General features: G+C 39.7%; 1 protein-coding gene across 6 annotated transcripts in view; it reads right to left on the bottom strand.

Annotated features, from left to right (window-relative positions):
• DIAPH3 (diaphanous related formin 3) overlaps positions 1 to 27,519 on the bottom strand; it is a 786,386-nt gene that overhangs the window by 194,283 nt on the left and 564,584 nt on the right. For 5 of the 6 annotated variants that reach the window (XM_088481432.1, XM_088481491.1, XM_088481243.1 and 2 more), the window contains one exon: positions 19,022 to 19,157. The exons of the other annotated variant lie outside the window; for it this stretch is intronic. In XM_088481432.1, the coding sequence (XP_088337558.1) occupies positions 19,022 to 19,157 (136 nt within the window). The remainder of the gene's footprint in view (positions 1 to 19,021; positions 19,158 to 27,519) is intronic. 6 annotated transcript variants of the gene reach the window in all.

Below are 27,519 nucleotides of genomic sequence, written 5' to 3'. Positions count from 1 at the left end.
CATTGAGGGTCCAATGCTGATCAGTAAGACCTTCAAAAGCAGAAATGAAAATCTGAGCAACATCACTGTTGTTCTGTTGTTTCTAAGGATAACCTGCTTTTTAGGGATCTCTCACTCCTCATAGATGACTTAGATGCTCAGGTGAGGGGAAATAGAATCCGATCAAGCAGTTTCTATGCCCTGACTATCCTTACTTTCCTCTATTTTTTTAAACACTCGTTATGGGGTCAATTGTCGAATAGCTATGTAAGCTATAATCATTATTGAATCTGTTTTATATTTCGCCTTGAACTAATAAACAACAGGGTATCAACATTTTTGAGTAGTATTTAATTATGCTCATGTAAAATTGTTATAATGGTGTATTATTCTAGAAGTGTTAATCATTCTTAAGTGACATATTATATGTTGTTTATCATACTATCGGTTAGATGATTATTGATTTCTTATGGTCTATACCCTAGCTAGAGAAAGAGTACTATTTCAAATTTACATATTTTATTTATTTGTTAATAGGACTAGTGTGTTTAATATACTCTTATACCTTTTTGCCTAACATGATAGAATCCATATTAAAATATATGTATTAAAAGTTATATTTTAAAAACGTTAATATTATTTTTCTTTTGAGCGCTCACATCACAGAGTTCTTTTCTTTCCACTTTCATACCTCCATATTCTAACTCTAGTGAGCACCACCGCTATTCGAATACTTGTCTAGTAATAGCATCTATAATAATGGATAAGCTGATTTTCATTTTTTTTTTTTCATTTACTGATTTACTGTTAATAGATTTGGCCAGTGCGATTATTCCCCCTTTTCCCTGCATTTTATGTCAGATATGTCAGATTTTCCTTCAGATATGAATGATTGAACAATTTTTTAAATCGTTATCGTTCAGATCTGAAGAAAAATCTGACCGTGTGTATTCACCATAAGTTGTCTTATTGTTGTAACAATTCGCAAGTTAACAACATGGATTTAAAAAAGAAAAAAAAAAAAAAACTGGTTATGCTTCAACTTATATAAAGTAAAATCATAATTTTTTATGCAAGATGCTGTCCCCAGCGCTGGCAGGTATTACCTCCTGGCTCGGCCTTGACAGGCCCGTGCGTCACTACAGTGCAATTGGGCATGTACACACACCTAGATCGTCACACCAGCGTGAACGCCAGCATAAAAAGGTGTCTACAGCTATCATCTGCATACGGCAAAGGATCACACATGCGGGGGTGAGTGTTGTTTATGTGGAGGGTAAAGGGGATGGAGGATATGGAGGTCATGTTTCAAGCTTTTTTTACTTACTAAATCTTGGCAGTATGTGCGCGTTGAACATTAGCTCTGATATACAGTGTGATTACCTCATTTTTATCACTGCTTGACTTGATTTGATGATTCCCCCATGATATAAAATTATTTTGTTTGGACAGATAATACTTAGGTGATACTGGGCCAGCAATGACTGATTGTAAATGTGGATAATATCTAGATATAAATAACATCAATGCAGTTTCCTGATGGCGATCCCTAACAATACAACACTGTGATACGGAGCTGAGTTATGACAGAAGTTCAGCTACAACAAGATGAATGAAGCAATATCTGGAGGAACAGTTAAGAAAAACAATAAGCCAAAACAAGATAAAACACCGCGGCAGTATAACACAATGAAAATAAACTGTGCATGTGTGCTGTAAGCTGTAACAGCCCAAGTTACAGAATTGTTAGAGTAAAGAGCAAGAATAACAGGAATACACATTATACAGGCATCTTTTAAATTATATTGCTGATAAACACAGCACTCAAGATACAAAAATGATATACATAAAATGTTGTCTTTAGAAATTATATAATACTTTGAAGACAAGCCAGGAATATAAATCATGTGCATCAGGTAACCAGAGATTGAGGTGCATCCTTGACACTGGGAGAAGCAAGAAGAATTGTCATCACAGTACAGAGGAAGCTAAGGTATGCCCCATGCAAACTGGTTGCAATGCTGATAGTCTAGAATAAGTTAGAATTTGAGATGATAATATTTTAATCTCTATAACGGACCGCTCATGGGCTCAGCCAAACTACACATATACAGTTGCTGAGTAATGAAGCTGAATAATGTCATCCTGACAAGATGCAATAAATATTGTAAACCTATTAGAATGCATAAATGAAGATTGATCACAAATTTAGATCCAGCCTAATTAAAATACAGTCAATTGCACTATGATCAGGCAAACAATTTTAACCCCAAAAATAATTGTATTGGGGCAATTTGTTGAAAAATTTGACCACCAAAAGTTTATCTGAATTAATTTTATTTAGTTAGAATTGTGACTGTCTATAAACTTCATCAACTCTAACTGTCTCTGTTGGGGAACACACCTCCATATAAGTGACAATGGGGATATCCCAAATGAATCAAACTGTGACAACCTTTGTGGAGCATAGTGCTAGTCAGCCATGATGGAGTACTAAGTGGCATGCAGAAAAACCCAGAGTCCCATGATTTGAAGGGCAAAATGTAGTCTGTAAACAGGCTAAGGGCCATATCCAATTAGCCATTAGTGTTACGTTATCTCTGGAGAAAATGTCACAAACCAATTGCCCGAATTTGCCACTTTATGCATGTTTGTGCGCCCCCATTTACCAGGCAATCCGATTGCAAAAGGCACAATAACACATTCGCCCGATAATTCTTGCATTAAAGACCAGCGAAAAGTGCAGGTGAAAAGGGGGAAATCAGCATGTACCTCAAAAAAAATGTAAGCTAAGATAGGGAAATAAGTATAGAAGTGTGTGAGTGGCTATAATTAAAGGGTTTTTAAATTGTGTCAAAAGAGCTAATATATGCAATTTTTTATAACAGTGAAAAAAATTATACCAAGATTTTCTGAGCCAAAATAAATGCTTCCTCCAATTTAATGAAGTATGCCAGTACCGTATTCTGAAAAACAGCCCCACACCATGATGTTCCCACCCCCAAACTTGACTGTTGGTATGGTGATTTTGGGGTGATGTGCAGTGCCATTTCTTCTCCAAAGATGGTATGTATTATGGCATCCAAAGAGTTAAATTTTGGTCTCATATGACCAGACTATATTCACCCAGTATTTCAAAGGCTTGTCCAAATGCTGTGCAGCAAACTTTAAACGAGCTTCACCATGCTTTTTCTACAGCAATGGAGTCTTCCATGGTGAGCGTGCATACAGGCCATGGCGGTTGAGTGCATTACTTATGGTTTTCTTTGAAACAGTTGTACCTGCTAATTCCAGGTCTTTCTGAAGCTCTCCAAAAGTGGTCCCTAGCTCTTGAACAACTCTTCTGATAATTCTTTTCACTCCTTTGTCAGAAATCTTGCGAGGGACACCTGGTCGTGGCCAGTTTATGGTGAAATTATGTTTGTATTTTTCCACTTCCGGATTATGGCCCCAACAGTGCTCACTGGAACATTCAGAAGTTTAGAAATCCTTCTGTAACCAATGCCATCAGTATGTTTTGTAACAATAAGGTTGCAAAGGTCTTGAGAGAGCTCTTTGCTTTTATCCATCATTCAATGTTTCTTGTGTAACACCTTGGCAATGAGACACCTTTTTATAGGTCATCAGTTGGGACTGAACCAGTTTATATCAATTTGCACTGACAAGGGGCAGGATTGCTTTCTAATTACTGATAGATTTCAGCTGGTGTCTTGGCTTTCCATGCCTCTTTGCACCTCCCTTTCTTCATGTGTTCAATACTTTTTCCCTGTCTCATTTCACATTATTACACACAACTTAATTTATGGACATCTATGGTTTGATTTCTTTGCATGTGTGGATTGAATGGGTTGTTGCTGACATTTGGTGAAAATTTCATTACAATAGCCCCATTACAAATATATTTACTGAGAAAAATGTTGATATGTTCAATACTTAATTTACCCGATATATATATATATATATATATATATATATATCCTCCACAAGGTGCAGTGCTCCAGTTTCAAATAAGCTCTCACACAGCAAAGGGTAATGGCAACGTTTCAGTGCCTATATATTTGTGGCACTTTCATCAGCTCCTGACAAAAGTGCCACAAATACTGTATATAGGCACTGAAATGTTGCCATTACCCTTTGCTGAGAGAGCTTATTTGAAACTGGAGTGCTGCACCCTGTGGATGTTATATGCTATTATCTGTGCAGGCACCCGGGCTGCTTTTATTGCATTACAGGGAGAGCCGGACCATGTGGAATGTTATATATATATATATATATATATATATAAAAATCCACATAGGGCAGCACTCCCACCTTGAATCGATAATGTTCTGGTGCCCTCCTAGGTATCCCCCATAGGATCCAACATATCCAGACGTAGAGGCGGCACTCAGAGGTCAATCACCAGACTTGAGACAGAATAATATTTCAACGTTTCGAGACCATTTATTATCTCGTCTTCCTGAAGACGAGATAATAAATGGTCTCGAAACGTTGAAATATTATTCTGTCTCAAGTCTGGTGATTGACCTCTGAGTGCCGCCTCTACGTCTGGATATATATATATATATATATATTTGCAATGGGCAATGAATCAACTACTCAAGCCTAAGCTCTGAGCCCCATAGCAATTGCACCCCTTGCACCTATGGTAGGTCCGTCGTGTACCCCTGCCCTGCCTCAGATTGTGTATAATGGAAGGGCACTACTAATGGCGTAAAGAATTGTAGTACAGTAGGGATTTATTTCTATTAAAATAGTATACATTGCACTGGATTATTTTTACAGTACATCAGCGCAAGAGGAGACAGCAGCGGGCAGAGGAGGGGAAGCCTGTACACCCAAGTAAGTTCTGTACAGTACAGTAAATGGTGTTTACAAGCTGGGCCAATGTTTTATGATTTTTTTAACATGTACTGTAGTGTGAATTTAGATTTTGTTCTGTTTGTGCAATGTGTTTCAATGCATTATTTATTTATTTTTTTTAATTGTGTTGAGGCAAAATGACATTATAGTATTTTGTTTCACAGTTGTACGTTGATGGCACATCCACTCTATATCCTCCTTCTCTGAGGTGGTGGTGGTGGTCGGGGCAGCGGGGCCTGATAACACTCCCCAGCCAAGTACTGCCTGTAGTTCAGTAATGGTTTTATGTACAACTGTTCAGACCCCCCTACTAGTTCCTAAGCATGTGAGTGCCGCACACCACTTTCTACAATGCCGCAGTGGCATTCACTGATGTGTACCGATTAGCAACATGCTGTACAGACTCCTAGGGTCACAGCAGTTCTTCTAGCGGCTGGGGAATGGTGTCCTAGCAATGGTCACCATTCCTCTCCTTTCCAGGACACGAGTACTGTAATTGCAAGGGCAGACCTTGAGCCGACTGCTTAAATGGCTAACAAAGTGTCCTTTATTATGTTAATGAAAGGCTCTTGCTTGCTTTGGGGGAAGGGACCTAGAGGGCACACCAAGTTTGTAATATGATCCAAGCACCCGCTCCAAAGATTTCAAAGTGCCGCAGTGACCGGCGCCTACTGATGTGTACCGATTAGAGACATGTTGTACAAAGTCCAAGCTGCACAGTAGTGACGACATTGCTGCAAGTGTGCGGCATAACATGCACAGTCAGTTTGTAATCCAGAGACACCTCTTTCTGGGCTGAGACTTGTAGTTTAATGATGGTTTTATGTACCACTGTTCAGACCCCACTTCTAGTTTGTAAAATATGCCATCACTACGTGACAGCCGTACACCACTTTCTGCAGTGCCGCAGTGAAGGCACTTACAGTTGTGTACCAATTAGTGACATGTTGTCTAAGCTCCTAGTGGCAGTGCCGTAATTGCCGCAAGTGTGCGGCATAAAACGCAGAGTCAGTTTGCAATCTTTCTGGGATGAGATTTGAGGTTCATTGATAATTTCATACAACGCTGCTAACACCAAACTATTAACTTCTAAGGCATGCCATCACTGTGTTAATGTCGCACATCACTGCCGAAAATAGTTTGCCATGTAGAATAACTACAGTACTGTATACTGTAGTAAAGTCACTGTTTACACTCTGCAATACCGTACAATATATAATAGGTCAGTCTGTCAGGGCTTACTGTTTTATTGTATTCTGTAGTGCCATACTGTATCCATTCACTGCTGTGTTATTCACTACTTACACTTTATTCACACTTATTCAGTGGAGCACTGGCCACCCAGCGGTGAAGCTGTGTATTGCATGCTGTGGATGTTGTCAAGTCTCACTGCGCCTTACCTTCTCATGCCACAACTTAGAAGCCTGTATGGCGCACAATCAGCAAAGAATAAGCCGGACACATTGGTATAGTGAAGCCCTATGCATCATGACTCCTATTTGTTATTACAATTTTGTACTACTGTTAATGAATCATGAATGGAGTGACTTAATTGTGATATATTTGGGACATAGAGAAGATGATGCAGGGTGAATTCTACAATGCAAGAATTTGCACTGTGCATGCACTGAACAGTAGGCGCACACTCATATGCCCATGTAGTGTATGTATATGCAATTCTGTCACTAATACCGGTCTGCTAACGGATGGGAAGAATGGGGCAGGATGTTCTATTGTATGCAAAGGACAGTAAGTGGATGCTGATAGAATTTCATAAAGATGGAAAGAGAGGCATATACACCTGGCAAACCCATTTTATTTGTGTGTGGTCAGGGGAAGGTGCAAATAGCAGTAGATGATACTAAAAAAGCTCTTATGACTGGCTATGTACATACGCTCCACTGACACTGGTTGGCGCTTCTTCATCACTCAGGAATATAATTGATTTTTGGATGCACTTTTGTAGCGGTTTCTGCTTATTACATAGGTTTTATTACTTTTATTGATACAGAAGAGTGAATGTGTTTGTTGCACAAAAATGTAACGGTTTACAATATGGTTATTATTGTAAATTTGTGGTCATCTCTATATCGAGCCCCATATGCATTTTAAAGTAAAACTAAATACACCCCCCACAAATAAAAAAAAAAAAGAACAAGAGACAAAGATAGCAATAAATAGAAAACTCAGCGCATGTATTGTGCACCCTTACATGTCTCCATGTTCACAATTATAATAATTAAGTAAAAACCATAACTGATCTACGAGTATGTAAACTAACTGCGATCACAACTGATTAATTTAACACACACAAACAAATACCACCGTTTATATATGGCTTTAGAATATATTGATTTACAGATTCTGAATCAATTTTTAATAAAGCAAGATGACAGATGTTCTAAAGCGGTTTTGAAAGGTAACAACTTAGCAACTTTATGAATGGTTGCTAAGTTATGCACACTAGAGCCACAAATGGTTCCTGCTATTTAACAGGAATAATCCAAAGATGAAATGAGCAATTGTCAAAGTATAAAGGTCAAAACACAGTGCTATTTTTTGTGACTTGTTTGGCTGCTGTCCTCTGTACATTATAGCTCAAGCAGAACTGAATGCCATCAATCATCACTGTACATCTTACAAAAGCTATTACATTTATTGGCACTACAGGTACAAAAAGGGTAAAGGCAGAAAGACATATTTACTAAGCAGGCCAGAAGTAACCTAAAGCTATTAAATGACATTTTGCAGCTTGTTAAATTGTTGGGTGTTCTGTGGCCAGTGGGTAGAAATATCAGACACACCAACTAGGGCAGATTATTGCAAACAATATAATGTAAAATAATCCTAACTCACGTTCTACAGCATTTTACAGGATAGTACAATAAATGGGACATTATGTCTTTATTGATTAATTATCAAGTTACAAACAAAACTTTTCTTTATAAAAGACATATGTAATGTGCAATCAGTTACAACATGGGCTCTTAATACCTGGCATGGATCCTGTTTGAACAACAGGAAGCCTGAACTCCAGTTACTGATGGCAATTTGTATATCAGGATCTGTGTTGTGAAGGTATGAGGGTTCTGATGGCATTTAAGGGGCATGAGGGGAGGTCTGAGGGACATTTAAGGGGCATGTGGGGGGGTCTGAGGGACATTTAAGGGGCATGTGAGGAGGGCTGAGGGACATTTAAGGGGAATGTGGGGAGGGCTGAGGGACATTTAGGACCATTATTTAGCGCACACATATTAATATGAAATGATTCATTGTCGCTGTCATCTCTTAAGTATTATATTAATTTACCGAAGTGGTCACCACCACATCTGCAGTTACTACTTTGGCAGATACACTCTGCAGGAAGCAGCAGAGAAATTAGTTCAAATCAAATTTCTATACCAATCTATTTATGAAGGACAAGGACACCACACATTGGAGACAAAGGGGTAAATGTGATAGTCTGCGGAATGAAGGCATCTGCGAGTTCCATGTAAGACTGCCTGATGTTTTAATGCAGCAGTCCTTTGAAAGGCAAAATCAACCTGGTTTTGTCTTTCAAATGATTGCTACTTTAAAACATTGGGCAGTCTCTCTTGAAACTCGCCGATGCCTGCAGGCTATTACATTTACCTTCCCATCAGAAGACAATTGATGTTACTGTATGGATAGCCTCTTCGAAAAAATGTACAGTATGCCTAAATTTAGGTAATTATGTCTCAGAAATTGGTGAACTGTGTAAAAGCACTCAGTCAGTGGCCTGGATACCTTGATATGGTCACTGAATGCGTCTAATTTATAATCAGATTAAAATTTACATATACAGTAGGGTACATTATTCCATATATTAACCACATGTGGTGTGTAAACATAGGTTAATAATCACTTTGTTGCATGAAAATAGGAGGATGGGGCTTCTCAATATCTGGCCAATTCCATGTCAACATCAATTTGAATAAGAATATGTAAAAGTAATTTTAGATTGGTCTGATTAATACTGTACACAGAAATGGTACTTCAAAAGAAACACACATTTCTTTATCAGTTCATCTATTATGGTCCTATGTTACACAATAAAGTACCCAACAAAAAAAGAAAAGGAAGGTAGCTAAAAAAAAAAAAAAACTTCACAATAAAAAAAACAGATAATAGAGAAAATTATAAAAATGATCTATTTGTGCATTAAGGTGAAAACAATGAAAAATAATATGGAGTTCAATTTTATGCCTGTCAAAAACATCAGGAAAACTACGACACAACCCTGACACACACACACATCACATTTTTAAACACAGAGATCTCCCTCTAGGAAACTCAACAAGCGATTAAATCACTAAAAACTTCATCTGCCCCTGGTCCTAATGATCTCTCATTCCATTGTTACAGAAAAAAGTTTTCGGACATTCCTGCTCCCAAACTTACCTAATTATTTAATTATCTTCTTGAGGGGGCAGCCCTGGGCCCTGCTACAACTCATGCAAACATAGTTGTGATCCTGAAACCGGGTAGAGGCCCCGGTCATTGTGCCGTTAACCTTGCCAAATACAATTGAAATTTTTTTTAGGCTTCAGAGCTGCAAATCTCAGCAAGTGAAGCTGCCGTGCAATAAAAAAAAAAAAAAAAAAAAAGACGCCCACCGGAGCCATCTCAAACTCAGTCACAACTGCGTACAAACACTATACGCAAGGAACTTCGACTGCTAGGGTAGACCTATGGCTACGCAGACTGGCCGTGGCAGTAGCGACATGGGCGGCATTTTTCACTACGTACACGATCGCAGCTAACAGATGGCCATGACACGCCTGTGTTTTTGCTGTCACTCCCCATTACCTCCCCCAAATGGTCTTTTCCTGCCAATCATTCTACGATAAAAATCCCAGTGTAAATGTGATTGCAAAAGCTTCTTTACCCATGCCCAGTGCGATCGCTGCACATGCGCAGTCCACAGATAACTTCTCACTTGCGGGAACATTGGCGATTGTGTACAATCATGAATTAGGCCCCAAATTCCTTGCTGAACACGAATCTCAAGATTTATGATAAAAATTCTGGCTATAAGGATAAATGGGTTGGGTACAGGATGCCGGTACTCAGAATCCTGACGCCGGCATCCCAACTGGGTTAGAATACCTAACCCTCCCTCCCTGCAGCCTAAACCTAACCCTTCCTCCTCCGCAGTCTAACTCATTAGCCTAACCCTAACCTTAACTCTCCTCCTAACCCCAATACTTAGTCAGGATGTCAGCGGTCAGAATGCTGGCGCCAGCATTCTGAGCACCAGTATCCCAACCACATCCCGGATAAATGCCCTTCTTCCATCTCTACTACATCATGATCAAGTCTGATTTATCCTTGGCTAACATGTCTCAGATAACACTAGGCATACAATTGACCTGATACATACTATAAATCTGATATTGGCCCTGGATGCTTAGAAGGCATTTGACCGGATCTCCTAGCCTTTTTTGTTCCGCGCGAATATCAGCTTCTCCCAAACATTACTTGCTACTCCTCCTGACAACCCCCCCACCGATATTCTGTAACTAAGTATCAAGTAAAAACTGTACATCATATCACATTAGCTGTAAACTAGGGTCCAACAGGAAAAGGTGAATTCAAATAGGTGAGTTTGCAAAAGGCAAAAAACTTGCACACTTCGCTTTAATGCGTGCACCCGATATACGTACAATTCAATTAGAAATGCAAATTTGCACTACTTGCAGTAAGAGTGTGCGAATTTTGTCCAAAAAGTGAACAGGGGAAATAGATGAAAAAGAGGGGAGACCATCCTGGATCCCAAAAAAGTTCAAACTATCTTAGCAGAATCATGTAAAAGATTGTTGGTGGCCATAAGGAAAGTACTGTATGCTTTTAATAGGTGTCAAATGGATGATTTCAGCATTTGTTTTTTTAAAAAAGTAAAAGAAATGTAAAAAGCTGTATAATTTCGTTTAATTACAAAGGAATTAAATGGAAAATGCAAAAAAAAGTTGAAAAAGATGTTTTCGGGATATTTTGAGGCAACTTTTAAAAATTTAAATAAATGATAGAACAGTTATTTTTCATTGCAATAAATACCTTCATTAAATTTGGGATGCATTATTTAGCTAAAATAAGCTTATTTTGGGGTAATTTGAGGCCATTTAATTTTTTCACCCAAAAAATTACATTATTGGCCCAATTAAGCTAATTGAAAAATTCCAAATGAGTAATTAGTCAGAGGGGTTCTGAAGCAAGTCCCAACATTTTTACCTTAAAATACAGATTTTCCCTACCTTTTCACCTACTCAGGGGGGTGCGAACAAAAACAGGTGAATTTACTCTGAAAAAGAAAGGCGAGTTTGGAATTGAATTGCAAATGTAATTTGCAGTGATTTCACCTTGCGGGACCAAACTCGCACCTAACTAAATTCACCCCTAAATCTCCAAATCCTTTGTTCCTCACTGCTGTTCTAAATTGAATATGGTACTTCTAATGTATGGAATATATGAAAACTATTTAAAAAACAAATGTTCCACTGCCATATTCATTTTAGCACTTTCGTCGCTCTGGTTCACTTCATTTTTATTTTCTGACACTTCCCCCATCTCACTAGTTTTTCCCCCACCTCTCATCTACACAATTACAGCACCCAGGGTCATCGATTTCTTAGAGTGTTTTATATTAGCCTTGCATAAACACATTCTGTTACTCTAACGATGGTTATTCCAACATTGTAAACCACTATTCATGGTTATTATCCCTTTTTTTCTGTTCATCTGTTTTGTGACCTCGGAAATAAACTTTAAAAAAAAAAAAAAAAAAACACCACGAATTGCCCACAAAACAAAATGGGTTTATGCGGTCTATAAAATAAAACAAAGAAACAACTCATAGTAGCTAGAAAGGTACAATTTAGCCCTTATTTTTTTACCTTTATCTTACACATATTTATCTATTTAACAAAAAAAATGTATACGCTACAGAAACTTCTGTCTCAGAAATGATAATGCTGCAGAGGCCAATGAGAAGCCGGCCAAGTTGACTTTAAAGTTAATAACATTCAATGAATCGTCTGGCGACTTGCACATTTCCATAATGAGGTACAGGGTCTTGCTCATTAAGGTTTAGAGGAAATCAGTTCATGTTCATATGACAGCATCACTACCTGTATTTGACCATAGACAAAAATGGGAGATCTGAAAGGTGATTATCACTGAGAGAATTTGTAAGGGTACACACTGTGTCTTGAAAATATATTCATTTTTCAGTGTAGTTAAATAGTATTCAATGGTATACTGTGAGATGGAATAGGAACGTGTGTTATAGGAGTAAAAAATAGTTTCCATTGTGAGAACTATAATGAAGTGGCTTTACATTTCATTTCATAGATGTACGTTTATTTTATTTAGCATTAAATCAATATACCAATGAATGTACGTCTCATACATACACTCAGTTTTAAAATGTCCTCCATTGAGCAATGTGCAAAATTAGTTACAACCCTTCCATGCAATGCTGGAATTATCGATCACTGATTTGTAGAGAGCTGTAGTGATCATCTTATGATTAGTTATCAGCTGCTCACAACCAATCATATATCAGAGTCTAAGCTCTGAATGTCACCACTTCTTATGCTGCAAATTGCTAAAAACACATAAAGCTATTGGATGTTTTAGCATTTGTGGTGGGAAGTAAACACCTTAAAGATGCAACACTTCTCAATGATATTACACCATAAACCATATAGATGCACATTAACCACCAAATGAGGGTGGAAACGTCCCTGTATACCACGCTTATAGTTACTATCGTTCTGTATCATGAGAAGGCGGGGCCTAATGATGACCTCCTTATGGAAACATGACAATGCACTTAAGCACCACCACTAAAATAAATAAATATATATATATATATATATATATATAGAAAAGAAACCAAAAAATGGTACACCAGCACACCACTGTTCAATGCAAAAAAATGTTTTATAGTTCCATATCAAAAAATCTTCAGAAACAACATCATATCAGTTCACTAAAAGTGCCAAATAGTGCTAGGTAGTGCATATCCAAAAGGGTACTTATCAGTGACCATACAGCATGAACCGATATAGCAGCATCGTGAGAGGAAGCCCGACAGCTGTTTCGGCGCCCACCGGCACCTTCCTCCTGGGGCATAACTGACACAACGCACGTCTGTCCCATATGTACCATCACAAATGAATCACACCTGTTGGTCAATCAAATGCACCTGTTTAACGTACCTTAATCATGTTTCCATATCCATGCTGTCCGCCGCGTCCAACGGGGACCCGGAAGTGACGCGTGCGTGCCAATGGAGTTTGCGTGTCAAAGACCGGAAATGACATTCCGGTCACATAAACACTGCAATAAAACTAATGCTTTGAACTAACTTGCTCGGTGCAAAAGGTAATGACCTCAGTAGCGCTTACATTATGTGACAGAATACAGGACAAACAAACAATTAAACACTTATATATAAGAAAAAAGAAAAAAAGAAAAAAGTATATTGCTGTACTAACAAAACTTAATCACAAAAAGCAATTGAAATTCAGTTCTTCGTTTAAACCTGAAGGGGATAGTGTTTGTAGATTATATATCCATCGACTTTCACTCTGAAGCAGACGTTTATTACGATCTCCGCCTCTTGGAAATGGAGGTATGTGGTCAATAGGCAAAACTTTAAAATCCAGAGGATTATGTTTATTCTCAACGAAATGTCTGGCAACAGGAGGAGTATTACCATCAATAATCTGGAAGGCTTTGCGTATAGAAGATCTATGTAACGCAATACGTTCTTTCAGCATTCTGACTGTTTTGCCAACATAAAGATGGTTGCATGGGCATTTAACGATATATACCACAAATTTGCTTTCACAGTTAAGACGATAATTGATGTGATATAATCTCTTAGTCTTGGGGTCTTCAAATTGGTCACCAGTAAGTAAAAACCTACAATTAATGCACCCTGAGCAACGGAATACTCCTTTCTTCAAAGACAGCCAAGTTCTAGGGCTCTTGATGCTGATGTCAGATTTCAAATTATTACTTCTTCTATAACTGAAGAGTGGTGGATTTTTACAGCATTCTGCTAGAAGAGGATCCGTTTGCACTATGTGCCAATGACGTAGCACTGCACTTTTTATAATTGGTGAACTGATAGAAAAAATAGTGTTGAAAACCAATCTTTCTGATTTTTTATCGGTAGTTTTGCTGCTATTCAAAAGCGTGGTTCTATCAAGTTGTATACATTTCTGTACAGCTTCATGAATTTCATTAGGATCATAGCCACGAGCTATGAATTTTTTGCCCATTTCGTTTAAAGCACTGATTAAATCATTATTACTGGAAGTTATGCGTACCACACGGAGAAGTTGTGAGTATGGTAAACCCTTTTTAAGAGGTAAAGGGTGAAAACTGTCTGCGGCTAAAAGAGTATTTTTATCTGTTAATTTCGAATAAACAGAAGTCTCTATTATACCAGTAGAAACATCTACAAACACATCAAGATAGCTAATTCTCTGTGTACTGAAACTGATGGTAAATTTAATTGTACTTATACCAGTATTCAAATCATCCACAAATTTAAGGAGATTCTGTTCGCCACCAGTCTACACCATGAAGATATCGTCTATATACCGTACGTAAAAACTTATATATTTAGCCAAATAATGAGACATAATATGTTTTTTCTCATACACGTACATGTACAAATTCGCGTATGCCGGGGCCATATTCGAACCCATCGCTGTGCCCCGGCGTTGTAGGTAAAAAGTGTTATCAAAAAGAAAATAATTCTTATGTAGAATTATATCAATGAGCAAAATAACAAAATCTGCTGGTGGACCATCTTGGTATGAACTGGTGGCAAGCAGCTCTCTTATGGCTGACATGCCATCTGTATGTGGAATATTGGTGTAAAGATTAACGATGTCCATCGTTACTAATAAGACATCGTTAGATGGTAACGAAAACTGTCTCAACAAATTAAGAAAATGAGTGGTATCTTGTATGTAATATTCAGATTTTTGGACCAGTGGCTGTAACAGAAAATCAACGTACTGGGAAAGTGGTTGGCATAAAGAATTTTGAGAAGAAATTATCGGCCTGCCAGGAGGATTAACTAAACATTTGTGAACCTTGGGTAATGCCTCCGCCATTTTAAATAGATCTGACTACATCAATGAAGTGATGAGACAACTATCCGATCAGACGTGCTATCAAAAACTATCTACTGACCCTACATGGAAATATAAAAAAGAAATTGATAGCATCATTAATATGGGCTTATCTAATTTTTGGTTAGATGAAAATACAGCAAAGTTTCTAACTCAAGATCATCCTGTGATTCCCTTATTGTATATCTTACCCAAGGTTCACAAATGTTTAGTTAATCCTCCTGGCAGGCCGATAATTTCTTCTCAAAATTCTTTATGCCAACCACTTTCCCAGTACGTTGATTTTCTGTTACAGCCACTGGTCCAAAAATCTGAATATTACATACAAGATACCACTCATTTTCTTAATTTGTTGAGACAGTTTTCGTTACCATCTAACGATGTCTTATTAGTAACGATGGACATCGTTAATCTTTACACCAATATTCCACATACAGATGGCATGTCAGCCATAAGAGAGCTGCTTGCCACCAGTTCATACCAAGATGGTCCACCAGCAGATTTTGTTATTTTGCTCATTGATATAATTCTACATAAGAATTATTTTCTTTTTGATAACACTTTTTACCAACAACGCCGGGGCACAGCGATGGGTTCGAATATGGCACCGGCATACGCGAATTTGTACATGTACGTGTATTAGAAAAAACATATGTCTCATTATTTGGCTAAATATATAAGTTTTTACGTACGGTATATAGACGATATCTTCATGGTGTGGACTGGTGGCGAACAGAATCTCCTTAAATTTGTGGATGATTTGAATACTGGTATAAGTACAATTAAATTTACCATCAGTTTCAGTACACAGAGAATTAGCTATCTTGATGTGTTTGTAGATGTTTCTACTGGTATAATAGAGACTTCTGTTTATTCGAAATTAACAGATAAAAATACTCTTTTAGCCGCAGACAGTTTTCACCCTTTACCTCTTAAAAAGGGTTTACCATACTCACAACTTCTCCGTATGGTACGCATAACTTCCAGTAATAATGATTTAATCAGTGCTTTAAACGAAATGGGCAAAAAATTCATAGCTCGTGGCTATGATCCTAATGAAATTCATGAAGCTGTACAGAAATGTATACAACTTGATAGAACCACGCTTTTGAATAGCAGCAAAACTACCGATAAAAAATCAGAAAGATTGGTTTTCAACACTATTTTTTCTATCAGTTCACCAATTATAAAAAGTGCAGTGCTACGTCATTGGCACATAGTGCAAACGGATCCTCTTCTAGCAGAATGCTGTAAAAATCCACCACTCTTCAGTTATAGAAGTAGTAATAATTTGAAAGACATCATTACCAAATCTGACATCAGCATCAAGAGCCCTAGAACTTGGCTGTCTTTGAAGAAAGGAGTATTCCGTTGCTCAGGGTGCATTAATTGTAGGTTTTTACTTACTGGTGACCAATTTGAAGACCCCAAGACTAAGAGATTATATCACATCAATTATCGTCTTAACTGTGAAAGCAAATGTGTGGTATATATCATTAAATGCCCATGCAACCATCTTTATGTTGGCAAAACAGTCAGAATGCTGAAAGAACGTATTGCGTTACATAGATCTTCTATACGCAAAGCCTTCCAGATTATTGATGGTAATACTCCTCCTGTTGCCAGACATTTCGTTGAGAATAAACATAATCCTCTGGATTTTAAAGTTATGCCTATTGACCACATACCTCCATTTCCAAGAGGCGGAGATCGTAATAAACGTCTGCTTCAGAGTGAAAGTCGATGGATATATAATCTACAAACACTATCCCCTTCAGGTTTAAATGAAGAACTGAATTTCAATTGCTTTTTGTGATTAAGTTTTGTTAGTACAGCAATATACTTTTTTTCTTTTTTCTTATATATAAGTGTTTAATTGTTTGTTTGTCCTGTTTTCTGTCACATAATGTAAGCGCTACTGAGGTCATTACCTTTTGCACCGAGCAAGTTAGTTCAAAGCATTAGTTTTATTGCAGTGTTTATGTGACCGGAATGTCATTTCCGGTCTTTGACACGCAAACTCCATTGGCACGCACGCGTCACTTCCGGGTCCCCGTTGGACGCGGCGGACAGCATGGCCATGGATATGAAAACATGATTAAGGTGTGTTAAACAGGTGCATTTGATTGACCAACAGGTGTGATTCATTTGTGATGGTACATATGGGACAGACGTGCGTTGTGTCAGTTATGCCCCAGGAGGAAGGTGCCGGTGGGCGCCGAAACAGCTGTCGGGCTTCCTCTCACGATGCTGCTATATCGGTTCATGCTGTATGGTCACTGATAAGTACCCTTTTGGATATGCACTACCTAGCACTATTTGGCACTTTTAGTGAACTGATATGATGTTGTTTCTGAAGATTTTTTGATATGGAACTATAAAACATTTTTTTGCATTGAACAGTGGTGTGCTGGTGTACCATTTTTTGGTTTCTTTTCTATATGCATTATATGACCAAGCACCCAGCATTTCAAAATATTAGTTTGAGTGTGCAGGACTTGCAAAATATTCTATATATATATATATATATATATATATATATATACACACATACACTTTACAAGTCACTAACAGGGAAGATAGCATTAAAAGTGCTCTCTCTCTCCCATGGCAACCATAGGCTTAGAGATACCCTTGTTTGAGGAGTACCCTCTCTCATATGATGTGATCCATGAAAAGTTAATCTCTGATGATCATGTGTGATAACCAGTAAACATTCATGCACTGTAGAAATTATTATGAAGTCCAGGGATTGGGGAATATTTCCCCTACTGTGGCTCCAATAAACTGAAAAGCACACTTAATGTAAACCCATTTTCCACCCAAAACCCAGCTCCAACCTGGGACACTGAAACCGAGTCGGAGACAGGTTTTCCCCCTTTTACACCAGCGGCTGGACCCAGGTTATCTCATGGGTCAAACTGATAACACTGGTTGGGGTACTCCCTAACCTGGGCCTTGCGGCGTTACAGTGGACGCTTAGAGATTATGTAATCTTCAAGCGCTGCTGAAGCCAGTTAATCGGCCGGTTTGAGGCATAACCGGGTCATCATGACCAGAGTCATACAGTTTACATCAGATCGTAACCTGGGTCGTTCCAGTGTTCAACCCTGCTCACTACCCATGTTGGATTTCCTGGTCATTTGACCCGGGTTATTCATGCTTTACTTGTCATATAGTGCTGCAAGGTTCGGCCCAGCCAAGCTGTCCAACATTACAATAGTAGAGAGAAGATCCAAATAAATCCAGAGGAGGCATAGCCTACCTCTCCCCTGGTGGCTCCTAAAATACTCCTAGCAATTAGGCAAAAGGCAACTGTCGGAAATGCGCATCATAATAGGAAGTTGGCATCATCACAGCGGGGGCATAGTGTCCAAGGAAGGAAAACCGGTAAACTGGTGACAGGATCATGGGCATTCATCATTGATGTGTGTGGGGAGCGAAGGCTAGCTTGTTTATCCGATTCCACACATGAGCTACTGTAGCACAAAGTGATGAATGCTAGCTATGATAGAAAAGTGTCAAAACACACAGTGCATCGCTGCTTGCTGTGTTCGGGGCTGCACAGCCGCAGACCAGTCAGAGTACCCATATTGACAACTGCCCATCCTCAAAAGCGCCTACAATGGGTACGTGAGCCTCAGAATTGTACCAGGTAGGTGGCCTGGTCTGATAAAAAACATTTTCTTTTACATCGTGTGGATGGCCAGGTGAGGGTGCGTCATTTACCTGGGTAAAAGATGGCACCAGGATATATTATGGAAAGAATGCAATCCAGTGGAGGCATTGTGAAATAACATACTATAATAATAATATTCTTGCTGCAAAAAAAGTTGTACAATCAGTGGGTTCTTCCTGACTAGTGGTTAACATGGTAACCATAGTATTAAATAGTATATACTACACATGCATACAGTAATAAAATGATCAGACATCCCCTTGCTTACGATTCAAAATATCTTTCTTATTAGAGCTTATACATAATTTTTGTATATACTAACCTCTGTTCTTTTCCAGAAGACGCTTCTTCTTTCTCTGTCTTTCTTCTCTCTCTTTTTCTGCCATTTCCTTTGCCAGTCTGACTCTCTTCTGTTTCTCTTCTGCCTCTCTCCATTTAATATTCTCTTTAGTTGCTTGCTACAGAAAAAGTAAATGAAATCCTGTTAATTAACAGTCTGAATGATACAGAGACATGATACTGTATTTAAAATCAATTGGAAAATAAATGACGATTCAGAGCCATTGCCTCGTCTCTTGTGCTACACAAGATTTGCACTAATGGGCACATTTAAAAAAAAATGACACAGTCATTGGAAATTCCTACATGTGCCAGGTTTATTTGTCTTCAATTGCATGCACAATGTCACAAGCTGCATTATTATACATAGTAACATTTAACAATTAACTTAAACAAGTAAATTGCTTTCCAAATGGCAGAAAATCTGCAGTGTTATTTTAAACAAATATGCAGGAAAGCCAGAGGCCTGCTTGTTTTCTTTGTAATGTAGTGGGGCAGAATATAAAAAAAAATAAAAATAAAAAAATAAATGGAAGAGATAGACAAAACTTTCCAGTACACCAGATGAACACATAACCAATCAATAAAAGAAAAAGCAGCCATCTGTGCTACTCTTGCTGAAATATATTCACCTTCCTCCCATTCTTTTAGAGAAATACTAACATTTTAACATGTGTTCCATTTACTAGGAATGCAATGTTTTCCTTACTTAAAGCTTATTTCATTTAACGGAAGAATTCCTGGCTTATCAATCATTATTACCATATTCACATTCCACAGCAGGCATTTCTCATTAAACTGAAAAGACTTTCATTGCTTTTACTACCAAATAATGCCAGTATCTAAAAAGAAAATCTCTACATTATAAACATTTTTTTCAAGACCTACTGTAGTCTTTCAAATTAGTTTAAGGGGAAATTGATGTTGTAAAATATATCCATGTGGAACTTTGTTGTATTCAGATCTCCCTTATTAAATAATATATTAATAACACAGTCATTATATTACAATACATCTCTATTTTTGTTATATGTACTTCATGTGCTACTTTTGCTTCTGAATGTCTCCCATCAATTGCTGTAATTGTGAACTCTTCAATCGCAAGGAAGACCATCCTAATTTTTCCTTTCACACTTGTTCATGTTATTATATAATACTAGTGTTTGATTTGAAAATTTTTCACAATTAAGCGAATATGTATATACAGTACTATTGTGTAAATATAAATTGTGCATAGAGGTGGGAAGACAGGACTTCCTTTGTAGCTCTTGCTTAGTTTACTCAAGAAAACTAGTATATTAGCTTTTTCTTAACTGAACAAATTTTGTTGTCTCTACCATAATGGCAATGGTAAAACATCTGCATTATCCACTTCATATTTTAAACTTATGCTTCCCATATTACAATGCAACCAATAAATCCTACTTTAACAAGCTGAGAAAGAGCATGACCATCTCATTATCATTGTTGCCACCCCATCATACTAAATCCATGCCTTAAACCCAGTCAAGTACCTCTGACACAACAGCTGTAAGCGCAACAAGCAAAACTGTATAGCAATAGATGAGTCACATTATCTAATGTTCCTCTAATATAATATAGTAAAACAATACAATAAAAAATAAATAAAAATGTACAGAGCTGGCACAGTGACCCGGGGGAAACGGGATAGGGGTGACCGCCACCGGCTGCTGCTCGTGAGCACTACTCGTGGTCTGTGCTCTCACATGGACCCGGCACCGTAGCCACGTGCAGGCACTGTTTACGTTCTGCCCAGTTCAGCTCTTGATTGGACACCTGACTGCTTGATGTAGCTATTACATAATGCGGGCGGCACAACATGTGAGGCTGCTGCCGCAGGGGGCGCTCGTCCCACACCTACTTTCTCCAACACATCGATTCCATGCTCGCAACTCTCAGGCAATCAGCACCGGGGGTTTGTGCCTTGAAAGCAACACCTCTTTTCTCTGGTTTCCACGAGAGCTGCCAGCAGTCTCTGAATGGCAGAGTCTGAGAGATGGTGAAGCTTGCAATACCCCCTGGAAATGGTCCATTTTGCTTCAGAGCTCATGGACATATTTCATCGCACTTACAAATTGGCAAAATGTTACAATAAAAAAAATCCCCCAAAAACAATAAAAGGGCATGGCTTAGCCGGTTATGTTTCACACACATCTTTTATTACAAAATTCCGTCGTATTAACATATGATCTAGCCATTATCTAACTAAGCATTTTTCGAACATATGTTCTGGGTTCCATTGGGCAAAATGTTTGTCACGGGCATACTAGTACCTAAATAAAATACAAATATCAATTTATTTATAGTTGAAATGATGGAAAGTAAAGTATAAGGAAATTAACCAAAGTGCAGTTGATAATATAGTCATTAAATCAGAATGTAGTTTATGGGATCAGATTTCATGCTTCTTTTTTGCAGATAACAGAAAAGCATGCATCAGACAAATGTAATATGCATAATTAATTAATATAGGCATTGGTTATAGTTGTATAATTACAATGTACTGCAGAGGAGAAACAAGGAGAATTCTATCTATCTACACATGTAATGTATGTGTTACCGTGTAAGATGTTTTTGTACATTTCAGTGTGGGGAATATATAAGAGCACATATCAAGTTCAATAGGAATTGCAGATTGCTTTTAAGGCTGCTCTCAATAGAGGCAAATGGAGTACAGAAACATGCATTCCCCTATTTGACATATGTGCAGCATGAGCACTTACTATTTGAGCATTCTATAAAGGGATTATCAATCATCCATAAGCCATATGTGCTCTGCTTATAATAGTGCCGCTAGTAAGTAAAAAGTGGCATAGCCTAAATCATACTACTGTATGAGACATTAGATTCAGAACCATAGCCTAGATTTCGATTTAAACTATACTTACAGAACTAGATCTTATAGCAACTATTAACACATACAGTGACGGGCCTATAATAATATATAGTAGCTGTTCTACAAAGAAGATTTTAGGCAACATCTATTCACATTGTCAAGTTACCACATCAACATTCATAATGTCAACTTAGCAATATCAACATTCTCAGAATGCCGATGATTAGGTTTAGGCACCTAAGGATGAAATAGGCACTAGGTCGAGGTTAGGTTGCAGTGGGAAGGGTATAGTTAGGCTGCAGGGAGGAGGGTTGGGGGAGGTTAGGGTTAGACATTAAGGAGAGGGTTAGACTTAGACACTAGGGGTAGAAAAATCAGTCAAACCACCAATCCATCAGATGTCAGCGCCGAAAATGATGGCCTCAATCCAACACATCGACCAAGTTGACATTCTCATTTCAACATGGTAACTGTCAACCTAACATACCACACCCCAGAAAAACAGTCAGGAAGAATTAAACACAACAATAAGTGTATTTGTTGAAATGTTGTAAATTAGCAACTTTTTTTTTTAAAAGAAAATACTACACTAATATATACACTATGTTACTTTTTTGTTAGAAGGTCAAAGACTTTGGCAACTTTCAGCAGAGGAAAATAATACAGATCTTACTCAATTCATATGCATCCAATCAGCTTTTTCCACTTAAAACTAGAGATGAGTGGTTTGGTTTTACTCAGTTATCCTTGGATCTCAAAAACAGCATCTTATTGGCTATTCGGCTCTCACGTGCTTTGGATAGCCAATAAAATAAATCTGAACTTGTGCTAATTTGGCGAAAAGAAAAGAGTCAAAATCGAACTGCTCTTCTCTACTTAAAACGGGATGCAAGCAGGCTACCGGCGGGAGCTATCCCGCCAGCCGATATCCCGGAACGGTCAGGCCGTCAGAGGATAAAAGATAGGCAACCCCCCGGGAGGGTTAGGTTTAGGGTGCCAGGAGGGGTGGGTTAGGCTTAGGCACTAGGGGGGAAGGTTAGGGTTAGGCACCACTAAGGGAGGGTTAGGGTGAGCAGGGGGGGATGGGAGTGGAGGGTTAGGATGCTTACCAGCCTCAGATGGGATTAGGGCTAGTCTCTTCCTGAAAATAAAAACTTCTTTTTGATGCATATTGCAACAATTTGATATCTATATATATATATTTTTTTTTTTCAGGAGATTTATGAAGAAGTTGTTACATAGGCTCTGATATGAGCCAGTAGCAACAAAGGGTTAAAAGTGGTAGCTATCAATTAACTTCCGGGTTTTAGATGACTTCTATAATCGAGCTATACATGTGTAAGCTTAAGTTACTACAGAAACCCTCCCCAGAAAACATAAAGAGGTACGGTATTCTGTAGCAGTGGTGTAAATTCATCCCAGGTGCCCGGAGGCAAGATACATTTCGGTGCCCCCCCATGCAGTCCCTTTTATACAATGCCCCCAGTAGTGGTCCCCCTATGCAGTACCCGCCTATGTAGTAACCCCCAGTAATGGTCCCCCTATGCAGTGCCTCCAGTAGTGGTCCCCTTATGCAGTATCTCCAGTAGTAAGGCACCTGTAGTGCCCCCATATGATGCCCCCAGTAGTAAGGCCCCTGTAGTGCCCCCATATGATGCCCCCAGTAGTAAGGCCCTTGTAGTGCCCCTAGTAATAAGGCCCCTATAATGCCCCCTGTAGTGGCCCTATATGATGCCCCCAGTAGTAAGGCCCCCCAGTGGCTGAACTCCCGGAGACAATGGAGTCATTTGCCGCTGGGCGCCAGCCCTGAAGGGGGCACCTGGCTCCATTGTCAACCGGAGCTCCATGGAGTAGGAGCGCCGCTAATCGGAGCTCCACCTCCAGTGGCATAACTACGGAGGATGCAAGGGGTGCGATCGCACCCCCTGCACCCTCGATTGCCGTGCCCGCTGTGTGTTACCAGCGGGCGCTTGCTCCTTCATCCTCACCCACCCCGGCACCAGCGTCAGCCAGAGCTCACCACTGAGCTCCGGGTCCCGCAGTGCACTATGGGAGTGACGTCATGACTGGGGGCACTACATGGGGCTTAATACTGGGGACATTACAGGGGGCTTAATACTGAGGACACTACAAGGGCCTTACTACTGGGGCATCATATGGGGGCACTACAGGGGGCACTGCAGCGGCATTATTAAAGGGGGCATCATACGGGGGCACTACAGGAGCCTTACTATTGGGGGCATTACAGGGGCCTTACTATTGGGAGCACTACAGGGGCCTTACTACTGGAGGCACTGCATAAGGGAATCACTACTGGAGGTAGTGTTCACTCTAGCTCCGGCGGCAGGCAGGGCGCCGGAAAAGGGGGCGTGGTCATGAAAAGGGGGCGTGTCTATAAGACGCGTCCCCTTTTCGTCATACTTGGGGGCGTGCCCGGCACTTAGGGACACGCGGGGCAGCCCTCAAGCGCTGCCGAAAGGTAGAATAGATGCCGGGCGCGTGCGCCCGGCGTCTATTCTCCGGCGGTGACCGGGTCACGGCATGTTTCTCCACCCGCAGGACACTGCGTCCCGCGGGTGAGAACGGCACCCGCAGGCTGTGAGGGCAGGGCGCTTTTTGCCCTCCTCTAAAACAGCCTAGCGGGAACGCTACTGGAGGTACTGCATAAGGTGGACCAATACTGGAGGCACTGCATAGGGTGACCATTACTGTGGGTACTGCACAGGCGGGCACTGCATAGGGGGACCACTACTGTGGGCATTGTATAAAAGGGACTGCATAGGGGGGCGGCAGAAGCTGGGGGGGCACCAAAATGTATCTTGCCTCCGGGCACCTGGGATGAAGTTACGCCACTGAAGGCCCCTGTAGTGCCCCCAGTAGTAAGCCCCCTGTAACGTCCCCAGTAGTAAGCCTCATGTAGTGCCCTCAGTAGTAAGCCCCTGTAATGCCCCCAGTATTAAGCCCCCTGTAGTGACCCCCAGTATTAAGCCCCCTATAGTGCTCCCAGTATTAAGCCCCCTAGATTGCCCTCAGTATTAAGCCCCCTGTAGTGCCCTCAGTAGTAAGCCCCCTGTAATGTCCCCAGTATTAAGCCCCCTGTAGTGCCCCCAGTAGTAAGTCCCCTGTAGTGCCCCAGTATTAAGCCCCCTGTAGTGCCCCCCCCCCGCGCGCGCACACACACACATATATATATGTATATATATATATATATATATATATATACAAAAAAAATACTTACCTTCAACCCCGCTCCAGAGCCTGCAGCCGTCCGTCCCCGGCGCCCCCTCCTCGGAACTATGGAAGTGACGTTATGACGTCACTCCCATAGTGCACTGCGGGACCCAGAGCTCAGTAGTGAGCTCCGGCTGCCGCTGGCGCCGGGGTGGGTGGGGAAGAAGGAGCGGGCACCACTGGTAACACACTCAGCGGGCGCCCAGCAAATGGATGGTGCAGGGTGTACAATCGCACCTCTTGCATCCTCCGTAGTTACGCCACTGGAGGTGGAGCGCCGATCATTCTCCATGGAGCTCCGGTTGACAATGGAGCCAGGTGACACCTTCAGGGCTGGCGCACGGCGGCAAATGACTCCACTGTCTCCGGGAGTACCGCTACTGTTCTGTATGCTAAAGCCATCTTAAAATCCAAAGAAACCATTAGAGAGCTGGACCAAGCTACAAAAAGCTTTGTAAATGAAACATTTTTGTAGTTCCTACAGAAAGCTATGGGGATTAATTTTGTGATTGTAAAGGAAAGGACTGCATCAGATATCAGACATTTCCCCCTTGTTAAATAGCCCCAATATTATAAAATGCAGCGATCCTCCAATTTCCAAGGATTGAACAAGTGTTTCAGTTTAAAAGGCGAATACATCAAAATTTAAACTTGAACGGGGGCATTACTATGTTGTATAATATAAAATGGGGCTACTAGACTGTGGCATCATGTGAACTAGGGGCACTGTGTGGCATGTGAATTAAATGCAGTAAAATGTGAAAAGGGCACTTCAATGTGCATTATGTAAACTTGGGGCTATACAATGTGCATTATGTAAACTGGGGGCTATACAATGTGCATTATGTGAACTGCAGGCATTACAATCTGCATTATGTGTACTGCGTGCATTACAATGTGCCATAATGTAAACTGCAGGCATTACAATGTGGCATATTTGTGAACTATGGGGCATAACATGAACTAGGGTACTGCAATAGGCCATAAAATGAACAACCACTGTGGTGTTGTCTCTTTAGAATCCCCTTCAAAATGTTGTAGTTCTGCCACTGAATGTTAGTATGTCACTTACTTTTTCAAAGGCATAAATATGTTACAGCATAGAGGTTTAATAAAGATGTAATAGTTTGCTTAGTTCTGCTTTAATACCTACATGTGCAGCTTAATGTTATTAAATAATTGTAGGATATTTTAATATTATATTTATGAACATGTTGAAGTACTATGTGTTGCCTGGATTTAAATCTTCAAGTTATTAAATTTTATTATGTGATGTTATCCAAATCCATCCAGTGGAAGGACCCGAACAGGCTCCCTGGATAAAAGTTTTTCTCCAGCACACTCCACCGTGAGGTCCAACCGGGACCCCAACCACTCCATTAGGCATCCCAGACCATTCACCAACCCTCTGTGACGTTTTCATCTAAATCCATCCAGTGGAAGGCCCAGAACAGGCTCCCCAGGTCAAAGTTCTGCGCAGCGTCCCCAGGTCAAAGTTCTGCCCAGCGTACAACAGGAGGTCCGACCAGGACCTTAACCCCCCTAGTATGTCTTCCTGGATCCAATGTTACTACTCTGACATTTTTGTCCAAATTCATTCAGTGGATGGCTCAGAACAGGCTCCCCGTATCAAAGTTCTGCCCAGCATACACCAATGGGAGATCCAACCAGTTCCATAACCCCCATACAATCTGGACAGAATCCAAATGGACCACTTTGCATTGGTTTCATCAAAATCGGTGCAAAAATGTCCGAATGCATAACCGGACAGACAAATAAACAAACAGACCAATGAATTTAATATATATAAGATTTTGCAAGAAAATGAAAACAAAGAATTGATAGACACTAAAAAAAACACCAATACAAATTTTCCAAAAATTGTAAAGTAACAGGTGAAATGGATATCGTGATGAAACATAACAAAAAAAGAAAATTGTAAAACAGATTTGATGGACAGTGTCTCACAGTACTGTGTTAATAAAATAGGATGCTACCAAATACTTCATAATACCATGGAGTATACAAGTTAGGCAATAAGAATAGACCCAAAATTCTCATATTAATTTATATCCATGCAAAGTCTACTTTGTTCTGTAAAGCCGGTTAGTGAATAAGGTAAATAGGAAATTGTTCAGAACTTTGAAAACCAAGATCAAGCTAGAAAAGCATGCTAAATAGAATCAGATTATGGCATAAATATACAATATATTAAAATTTAAATTACCACAAGTGTATGTAACATGACAGTAAATTAGCAGCTTTTCAAACAAAAGAAGGGTTAAAAATAAACATTCAGGTATTTTTTTTCTTCTTGTGGCTAAAGTGTTAGAAGTATTGATGCATGCTCAATAGGGAACTGTGTAACCCAAGCGTAAGGGAAATAATGAGTT

This window comes from Taudactylus pleione, unplaced genomic scaffold, assembly GCF_031769625.1.
Source record: "Taudactylus pleione unplaced genomic scaffold, aTauple2 ptg000005l, whole genome shotgun sequence".
Classification (NCBI taxonomy): domain Eukaryota; kingdom Metazoa; phylum Chordata; class Amphibia; order Anura; family Myobatrachidae; genus Taudactylus; species Taudactylus pleione.
Note: the sequence above shows the minus strand (reverse complement) of the source record. Positions and strands in the feature narration are given on the sequence as shown.